The sequence below is a fragment of the Synchiropus splendidus genome, chromosome 2, assembly GCF_027744825.2.
Source record: "Synchiropus splendidus isolate RoL2022-P1 chromosome 2, RoL_Sspl_1.0, whole genome shotgun sequence".
NCBI classification, from domain to species: Eukaryota; Metazoa; Chordata; class Actinopteri; order Syngnathiformes; family Callionymidae; genus Synchiropus; species Synchiropus splendidus.
The window spans coordinates 15,867,203-15,877,340 of NC_071335.1; the positions used below are offsets into that span (position 1 = coordinate 15,867,203).

A 10,138-nucleotide genomic window follows, 5' to 3' on the forward strand; every position below is an offset into this window, starting at 1 on the left:
ATATCATCATAATCCATGACCCCAATATTATTGAAGCTATATCATTTTTTTTTGTATTTGTACAGCTATCTTTGATTAGAATTTAAAATCATGAAAGTAACCATCGTGGGTGTATTTATTTATTCATTCGACACAATTAAAACACATTAAACGTGAAAGCTCAAAAAGAAAATATACATTCAATGATTTGCAATTTAAAACCACATGATCATTTCCTACATTTTGAATCGTAAAATATCAAACAGTGAAAAGCAGCTTTCAGTCCAATAAGCCTTTCATTGGAAAAGGTCTTGAATGAAAACGATGTTCCATGACATAGTTCTGATCACTGATAGAGATCGTCCTCTGCCTCTTCACCGTACAGTCCGGACCTTCTCGGCCCAGACTGAGATCCGCGATCTTCAGGCTGTGAGCCAGCAGCAGATGGGAACCTGAGTGGTGGAGAACACATCCGTCTCAAGAGTGCACAGATGACTGCCTTTGTGGATCAACTTCTCTATTAACAGGTTCTTTTTATATTAAAAAATGTTGGTTTGGCAGGCGTACCTGAAGTTGCCAAAACCTCTGCTCTGTTGCAGGGTTTGGGAAAACATCTCATATTTGCGAATGTCATTGTCACTGACAGAGCGACGTGCAAACCGCATTGCCTCTTCAAAGTGATCCTTCCGAATCTCTGGGACTGGATCATAGTCCTCCTCCTACACAGACACAAAACATAATGCATTCATTTAGTTAGACTATTTGTGTTTGAGCTGTAACCTGATGAGCTTTGGCCTGGCTTTATTTACAAGTCTGATGATTGTTTTCGTTCAAAAGGTGCTCAGTGTGATGCGCCGGTGAAAACAATGTTATAATGTTTTCGGCTACGTTAGAAGGTAAGTGTGGAACTGTGTGTGTTCCCAGTCCAAAGGCTAAAAGCTACCGTACTTTTAACCGCCCTTTAGGGAGCATTTGATCTTCCACTTTCTCCTCACATACCCAGCACGTGCAGCTTGGGTACTGGTTTGCAGGAAGTGGACACATTTGTTTTGGGCTTTGTTGCTCTGACTGAGGATAAATAAGACTGACCATGGGGACTCCTCCTCTGGTCTGTCTCTGGCGCTCCGCCTTCATCTCAGCCTGAATGGCTTCACGTATGGCCAGTTTACAGGCGCGCTGGCAGATCTCTGTCAGGTCGGCTCCGGAGAACCCCTCCGTGATCTCGGAGAGGTACTCCAGATTTACATCCTGGAAAAGATGGAAAACAATAGTCTCGTCTAGGTTTAGGTGGTGAGGCTGGGGAAAGCATTATGTCAATGAGCGGACCCCACAAAGATGGTGCAACAAACCTACGTGTGTGTGTGTGTGTGTGTGTGTGTGTGTGTGTACCCACGCGTGCCACAGGGGACTTCCGCAGATTGGCATGCAGGATGGATGTACGGGAGCGTTTGTCGGGAAGCGGGATGTAGATGAGCTGATCCAGCCGACCAGGACGGAGAATGGCCGAGTCTATGATGTCTGGCCTGGTGTGGCAGCAGTAACATGTACATAAATGTAAAGTGACTGCTCGGTCGACTTCAAGATCCACACCTGTTTGTGGCACCAATAATGAAAACATTTTTCTTGTCAGACATGCCATCCATCTCTGTCAGGATCTGGTTGATGACTCGGTCAGCCGCACCGCCGGCATCCCCCGCTCCACCGCCTCTGGACTTGGCAATGGAGTCTAACTCATCGAAAAACAGAATGCAGGGAGCAGCTTGTCTGGCCTGACCAAGAGTTGGGAGGGACAGTGGGTCAGCCACGATTGCATTCATGATCTTTGCCATCTCATAAAATCACCACCTTATCAAAGATGTCTCTGACGTTGGCCTCGGATTCTCCGAACCACATGGTGAGCATCTCTGGACCTTTGATGGAAACGAAGTTGGCTTGGCACTCATTGGCGATGGCTTTGGCCAGCAGGGTTTTCCCACAGCCTGGTGGGCCGTAGAAAAGCACACCCTTAGACGGAGTCATCCCGAACTTCAGGAACTTATCTGGATACTCCACTGGGTACTGAAGAGAGACAAATAAAAGTGTCAGTTCTTCCTCTTTCTCTTCCGGCTTCTCCCTTCAGAGTGGATCATCCTCCGCCATCTCCCCCTGTCCTCTGCTTCCTCTTCTCTCAAACCTACAAATTTCCTCCTTCACCACCTCCATAAACCTCCTCTTTGGCCTTCCTCTCCACCTTCTGCCTGGCAGTTCCAACCTCAACATCTTCCTAACAATGTACTGGCTCTCTCTCCTCTGTACATGTCCAAACCATCTCCATCTAGCCTCTCTGACTTTGCCTCCTAAACACCTGACCACATGTGCTGTCCCTCTGATCTACTGCTTCCTGATCCTATCCATCCTGCTCACTCCCAGAGAGAAGCTCAGCATCTTCATCTCTGCTACCTCCAGCTCTGCCTCCTGTCTTTTCCTCAGTGCCACTGTTTCCGAACCATACAACATTGCTGACCACCTTCTTTATCTCCTGTAACTTCACCTGTCCACTTCACACACATGTATTCTGTCTTACTGCGGCTAACCTTCATTCCTCTCCTTTCTGAGGCAACCGTCCACCTCTCTAGCTTATCTTCTACTTGCTCCCTGCTCACACCACAGATCACAATGTCATCAGCAAACATCATGGTCAAAGGGGCTTCTTGTCCATCACCATGGCAAACAAGAAGGGGCTCAGAGCCGAGCCTTGGCGCAGTGTCACCTCTGTTACACCGGCAGCACACCACACCACTGTCTTACACCTGCCATACATGTCCTGCACCACTCCAACATACTTCTCTGTCTCTCCAGACTTCCTCATACAATACCATAACTCTCTTGGCACTCTGTCCTACGCTTAAATAAAAGTGTTAATTCAACTGATGTTTATTTTTTCCAGTGGCTGTTTGAATCATCAGCAGCCATTTCTGAGTCTGTGGGAGAACAGACTGTGGGCCCCACAGACTACTATTGTTTTGGAAGAATGCTTTGGATTAGGCACCACACAGTCACCAATAATACACTAAATACTGGCTTATTTACAGTTAATAATCAGTAATTATGGTGCTATTTACAGTGAACTCTTGCTACAAGGATAAAGTATAGTCATATTTCTAATTTTAAAATGATTCATTACTGGTGAATATGCTGCTAATGCACATAAATGAGTAGTCTGTTTATGGTGATAAATATTGAGTGCAACCCAACACATGTTTAGGTGATGTAGAAATGTCTCATACATTATTCCATGTCACTTTTTTATATGCATACACACATTAACAAAAGCAATGTATGCATTAAAATTAAGATTTGAACTCTCATTGAACTACAATTAATTTATTACTACAGTTATTTCTATTGTTTATCACTTAATAATTTGTATAATAATTTGATGTATGATTAGATAAATACCTTTTTTTAGAAGTTGAAGTATATTGTGCTTTTAAAAACGTTTGCTTTACTCACCTGCACCAGCTCCTGCAGCTCTCTTTTGACCTGGTCCAGTCCGCCGATGTCCTCCCAGCTGACCTGAGGCACCTCAGCCACCGTCTCTCTCAGAGCTGATGGGTTGCTTTGACTCAAAGCCCACTGGCATCACACAACATGTGTAAGGTTTTGTTTTGGGATAAACTCATTTCTGAACACAGGCAGAGTAAGTACATTGAAGTCGTCCATGGTGACGGCCAAAGAGTTGAGCAGGTCGGCGTCGATGGACTCGTCCTCCAGGTCGATGAGGGTCATCTTCTTACGGATGGCTTGAAGAGCTGCTTCGGAGCAGAGAGCTGCCAGATCTGCGCCCACATGACCGTGAGTCTCTGCGCCAATCTGTGTCCAAAACAGTTCATATCATTTAAACCAGTGCTTCTCTATTATTTTTTTGCACCGTTCCCCCCCAGGAAGAAGTAAAGGTTTCGCAATCCCCCCAACTCTCTGCCGCTTCTATGAATAGTGTCACATAGTCTATAAAATTATTATAAATAGAAAAGAAAGAAAAAGAAAGTAACATAGATCAACTTCCAATAATGAATAACTTTATTAACATTGTTGTCTGTACCAGAAAAGACTTGAAGTGCATCATTTTGCCTGAAATAATAATAAAAAAAAACATGAGTGGGTGTGTAATTATAGTTTATTCTAGTACAGCAAAAAAGTATGTTCCTGGAGGTCAGGTGCGACCCCCCTGGCATCGCTCCACACCCCCCACCCACTATTTGAGAAGGACCGATTTAAACAGAGTCCATGAAGTTTGGTTAAAAAACAACTTTCCACAGCTATGTCACCAAACCCACCCGCTCAAGGTCCACGTCGTCTGACAGTTTCATGTTCTTGGTGTGGATCTGCAGGATCTCCAGCCTCCCGGTGGAGTCTGGAATCCCGATATCAATCTCCCGGTCAAACCTGCCTGCAGGTACAGAGTTTGCACGTGGCTCGCTGTTATTGGGATTGACAAAGTGAGTAACTTGGATGGGTGTGAGGTCCTCACCAAAACGTCTGAGCGCAGGATCGATGCTGTTCGGTCTGTTGGTGGCTGCCATGACGATGACGTGAGCTCTCTGATTCAGACCGTCCATCAGGGTCAGCAGCTGGGACACGATGCGTCGCTCCACCTCTCCGTGCGTCTGCACAAACACACACATTGCTCTCTTTTGGGAACAATCGGGGGCCGAGTCAAAGCTGAAATTATAAAAAGAGTCTCAGCTTTTATGGAAAGTCAATGTCTTGTTTCTTAAACTGGTGTTACTGCCAACGGTTCTCAAGATTGTAAAGAATAATATCTACTTTCTAAAGACTCAAAACCATTGCAGCAGCATCAATATACCCAGACAGAAGAGGCATGCTCCCTGGCGTCTGTTACCTTTTCTCTTTTGGGTGCAATGGCGTCAAGTTCGTCAATAAAAATGACGGCCGGAGAGTTTTTCTCAGCTTCCTCGAACGCTTTTCTTAGGTTGCTTTCGGATTCTCCCGCCAGCTTGCTCATGATCTCAGGACCTGATGAAAAAAGAGCTGTGTAGCTCAAGTATTTTCTCACTATCTTCTTATCTTGTAACCAACGAACCATTGATGAGAAAGAAGAAGGCCCCGGTCTCGTTGGCGACGGCCCGAGCCACCAGAGTCTTTCCCGTGCCGGCCGGACCATAGAGGAGGATTCCCCGCGGAGGCTGTCGACGGAGACAAGCCAAGACACAGTCACAAAACAACAGGCCTTTGACTGAAGGAGGAGGCTGTGTTTGCACACCTTAACTCCTATAGCCTTAAAGAGACCTGGGTGTCTCAGTGGAAGCTCCACCATCTCTTTGATCTGGGCCAGCTGCTTTCGGCAGCCTCCGATGTCTTCATAGCCAACGTCATTTAGACTGTCTTCCTCGTCCTGCGACAGTCACAAGGGAGTTTTGTATGGAGCTCATCATCTTACTTGTATTTACAGAAGACATATCAAGTCAAGGGAAGTGAACATTCTCTTGAATGATAGCAATGGAAGAATCAAGAAGGCTCAGATCTCTCAGCAGATACCAACTCCAAATCTATGGGCGGAACAGGTGTATATTCCAGGTCATGCCAGGAAGATCCCGTCTTCTGATGGTGAGGATCACCTCCCCCTAGATCAGTCATTCTTAACCATAGGGCCGGGGCCCATGGTTGGGCTGCGAGCTCCTCCTAAAGTTTTTTTTGTTTTACACCTTTGGGCCACAAGATGCTCAGTTTTCATACATTAGCAACGTATGGTGGCCGTAGTGTGTCACTGAAGTGACTTGACAGCTGCAAATCTGTGATAGTTAACAACTATGGAGAAGTTCTTGAAAAGAAAATGATGAACAAAGAGATGCTGCTCCCCCCAACAGTAAAAACTGTTTTTATGTTTAATTTATACTTTACTCGTATCTTATTTTAAGTTTAAATAAAATATATAATTTTTATTTTATTATATATTTAAACATGATTTTATTATATTTATTTTATTCAGAATTTGATTCAGTTTTTTCCAGTTTTTTCAACAGTTTGCTTTTGTTCTTTTTTTTCTTTAGTAAATTTGATAAATAAATATCTTGATGATCACATGGTTCCATGTCATGTCACAAGGTTTTGGTTTGTTTACGTGTAAGTAGATTAAATACGGTTATTGATCACAAATGAAATGCAGAGTAATGTATCAGTTCTATTGAATGGGCCCCGGGCCCATTTGTTCTGGGAACGGTGGGCCCCGACATCAAAAAGGAACCCCTTGTACCCCTGCCCTAGATGACCAAGAGTGTCCCGGCAACAGGAAACTCCCAGTAACTTGTTCTTCCAGGTCACAACTTGGGAATGTTGAGCAACTTCTGCTCACCCTCCACCCTGTCCTTCCCTCACCTGAGAATAAGACTCAAATATATTAAAATCATCTCCTCCACAAGTTACACTTCCATGGCCTTGAATTCATGCCTGCTTTGTTGCAAAGGGAATACTAGTGTTATAGGCTTGACCTTTATAGTGGACTGAAGAGCACCATTTCAAAAATGTATATATAAAATGGACAAACATATTTCTATAAACCTGGGGTAGAGACAGTATGAAGTGATTTGGGTTGTGTCCCAATTCTTCATCTGGATTTGCATTGACAAATGCACGTATGACTTTGTGCTTTGTATTCAGGTTGGTCTTGGTCCTGGACTCAACCTGTCAAAGTCTCGATCTTGGGCTTGACTCAGCTTAGTTCAGCAGAAACATGATTCACACCTCTCTTTTGATTGGTTCCCCTTCACAGTAGATGACAGTGTCAGGGGCCACGATACAGTGCGGACTGGGATCGGTCTCCACAATCTTGAACTCCACTGCCCGCATGCTCCCCCTCACCAAAAACACGTCACCTAAAACACAAGTTCATTTCACGACGTGACCAAGTCGGCCATTGCGCTAGCTAGTTTACCTCTATACACCGGCCGGTAAGCCTCCAGAAAGTAGGGCTTCAGGAAGACGTCAAAGAGGTTTCCTGTCAGACCCTCGATGGTGTCGTCAATCGGCAGGACGTGGATCCGCTTCCCGTACTTGATGTCAGGGCAGGCGTGGATGCTGCCCCGAAAATAAAATAAAATAAGTTTTTCTCCATTTATTTGGATGTCAAATATTTTGAAATTGTGCATCACAAAACAGTATATTCCAAGATGGACTGCATCCGCTCATGTATCATTTGACTCGGATAAGAAAGTATGATGTAATGCAATGTAATGTGGCCACTAAACATGTCATTGCTTGTTACCTGATGACATCACCAAGGCGCACTCGCAAGTTATTTCGAGTGACACGGTTCATCCGGATCCGCTCATCACCACACGTTTGATCCGTTAAAACGATACAGACTGTTTGCCGGCGCTTGCGTCCCCTCAACACCACCGTGTCCCCCCGAAAAAGCTGAAGCTCCTCTGTTTTGTCCTGAAGGGGTAAACACAGGAAGCGTGAAACACAGGGCTACAATGGAATGTGTGTCTGAACACACCCCATGCCACACCTGGGACAGGCTGACGATGCTGCTGTCTTCGTTCAGCGCTTCATCTACAATGAGCCTGTTGGGCCGGTGTTTCTGCCTCAGGATGGCCGTGGAGAAGTCTTCCTCCTTTGAACTTTGACAACATATGCATTTCATCAGACGTGTACACATCAAAAAGCTAATATATGGATTTTTACAGGCTAAAAGCGTCAAACTATTGAGCCTTGTCACATCAAATTGATGAAATCACAGGAGTTTTATTTATCTTATAGGGCTCAAAGTGTGCTGTTTTCTGCCTCTTGTCCGCAGCTCTGCCAACGGAGCCGATCTCCTGAAGGAGCGGAGACGAGAAACAGCAGCACAGACCGGCTGTGGTGTCGGAACTTCAGTCACGTGGGTGAAAACAGCACATTTTGAGCTTTTTTTATTGTCAATCAAAGATGTGAGGAGTTCATGGTTCAAGTTCAGAACAGTTTCATGAGTCAGTTTCCATGCTGGACCCCTTTTTCAAAACTAGTTCAGAAGTGATCCTCGTGCATTTTTCTACGGCGCAGACAGCACCACTGCACCCGCAGCTTATAGACCGGCGCAGCTCATGTATCAACAAGATCTATTTTCCTTCTTAAATTCAGTGGGTGTGTCACAAACTCCCTCCATCTAGTCATATTGTTTTGGACAGGTTCCTGCTCCTGCCTTTCTCTGGCGTCAGTGCGTTGCTTTTGCTTCCCCTGGTATGACGCTCCGTGCTTGTACTCATATCTTGGATGATTCTTCTCCTAATCGTGGCCATTTTTCCATGCGCTTTGAGTTCGTGACTTCTATCTGATTGATCTCCTTTGTTTTACAGTGTGTCTGTGCCTGTTCTCCGTGGTTCCTCTCCCCCAGTCCTGTGGACTTATTCCGAGCCCTGGACTCTGGTTTTTACGGAAGAGGATTAGGGCCAGTGAAAAACAAAAAAAAATTGGCAGAATTCTGACTTTAAAGTGAGAATACTGACTTTAATCTCCCTCTGGCGTTGAGGTAATTCTGTTCGTGTATAGTATTTTAGTTCTTTGTTTTCCTGCCTCCTTCCAGTGCCGAAGTTGAGTGTATCCAGCCTCCTCCCTGCTGCATGTGGATGTCTGAAACCGTTACAGGGTGCAGCTAGTATTCTGGTGCGCTCTAATAGTCCAGAATACAATGGTACCTCGGTTTTCGAACGTCCTGGACTTCAAACAAATCGAAGAGTTCGAAGATTTCGAGATTTCTTTGCTTCAGATTTCGAACGAAAATCCAGAACTCGAACGCCCCCGAAAAAAGCTGGAAAAAACACAACGTGCGCAGACCAGAGCTGGGACAGGGATGAGGCGAGTCTGGGACAGAGCGTGACTTGGTTTATGACTTTGTCACAGCCAAACTGCACAGAAGCGCACATTCAGAGCTGGACATGCACCGGGCACCTCTTCACTTCTGGAGAGACGTCACTCACTCGGCAACCCCTCCCACATGCAGCGGCCACACACATAGAGGAACAGCCCACCTGCAGCAGACACTCTACATTCACTCCTACAAAAGTCTGTTTTAAGGCTTAGCTCTTTTCCCATTCATTGTAATGGGAAAAATCGATTTTTGAATGGCCGTCCGGAACGGATTGTGGTCAGGAACCGAGGTACCACTGTATTCGGTAGTCAATTCAACATCCTGTCTTGTTTATTACGTATCCAGAGAGGTTCACTGCTCATGGACTCGCTCTGCAGTGGGTTTGTGCGTTTTGTGTTAAACTGCGAGTTGGTTTCCAGCTCTACGATAAACGTGCGTCCGCTAGCGTGGCCTGTGGCAGAGATGGCGGCTCTGCCTGACATGTTGAAGGAGGATCTTAGAAAGGTGTAGACCTGCTATATATGATCGAAGGAATACTCCGCTGATAAAATAGTCTGACGCCCATCTATTCTAGGCATTTCCCAAATTGTTGTCATTTTATCAGCTTCATATAATATCAGAAATGAAAAGGTCAATAGTTACGCAACGGGTCCCCACACAGAGAATAATACAAGCCCATCTGAACACACTAGCAGCTCTTATTTCGTCATCTGACACAGGGCCGTATTTAGAACCAGCCTGGTATTGGAAACACTCCGAAGTTAAATCAGAATAAGAGTTTGAAAACGGTGACATGCAGTGGAGCATGTACTCACTCTGCTCCTCTGGCGCCAGGCATGGCTGCAACTAGAGTTTTGATCAATTTGGCTTCTTCACGGTTGTTTGCTGGGAAACATGTGGGGGCTGAGGTGGACGATCCACTCCACTCCTAACTCCGATCGAGCGTAGACTATGTCCCAAAAGTCGTCTGAAGAGTCTCCGGTGCTTTCTATGGAGTTATCATTTTTTGTTTGATGATGATTCAGGCTGTCAAGGAGGGAGAAAGGTGTCCATCTGTAGCCTCTTCATGGCACAGCCCGACACCCTGAGCTCTGGCTTGGAAAGCCACCAGAGACAGATATAGCAGGATATCGCTGCCCTGGAAATAAATACGCCTGAGGGGCGAGCGAAAAGCACAGACGATGATCTTTCCTGTCCTTTGTAGGGAAAAAAGGTTGCACATGTAAAGACACTTTTTACAAACATAGGAAAAGATCTTTTTGCACACAGATAAAATAAAGATACTTTATGAATGGAGGCAATGAGAGAGGC

General features: G+C 45.3%; 1 protein-coding gene across 1 annotated transcript; it reads right to left on the bottom strand.

Moving 5' to 3' along the window:
• Nucleotides 1-223: 223 nt before the first annotated feature.
• Nucleotides 224-9,873, bottom strand: LOC128753494 (transitional endoplasmic reticulum ATPase-like). Its single transcript, XM_053855256.1, has 18 exons — nt 9,643-9,873; nt 7,490-7,601; nt 7,241-7,413; nt 6,911-7,053; nt 6,721-6,851; nt 5,243-5,374; nt 5,063-5,165; nt 4,862-4,995; nt 4,490-4,625; nt 4,296-4,408; nt 3,667-3,831; nt 3,472-3,594; nt 1,825-2,037; nt 1,570-1,748; nt 1,373-1,502; nt 1,069-1,227; nt 547-698; nt 224-431 (listed from the first exon to the last, which is right to left on the bottom strand). Exons 1-18 carry the CDS (start codon nt 9,663-9,665, stop codon nt 326-328), a joined length of 2,427 nt encoding a protein of 808 aa, XP_053711231.1. The 5' UTR covers nt 9,666-9,873; the 3' UTR covers nt 224-325.
• Nucleotides 9,874-10,138: the final 265 nt, after the last annotated feature.

Bases quoted from the DNA above. Each gene is read 5' to 3' on its own strand.
- LOC128753494 (XM_053855256.1), bottom strand. From the start codon at position 9,665: ATGCCTGGCGCCAGAGGAGCAGA. The intron at 6,852-6,910 runs GTAAACTAGCTA...CTTGTGTTTTAG, and splicing joins TTACCGGCCGGTGTATAGAG to GTGACGTGTTTTTGGTGAGG. The intron at 2,038-3,471 runs GTGAGTAAAGCA...GTCTCTCTTCAG, and splicing joins AGCTGCAGGAGCTGGTGCAG to TACCCAGTGGAGTATCCAGA.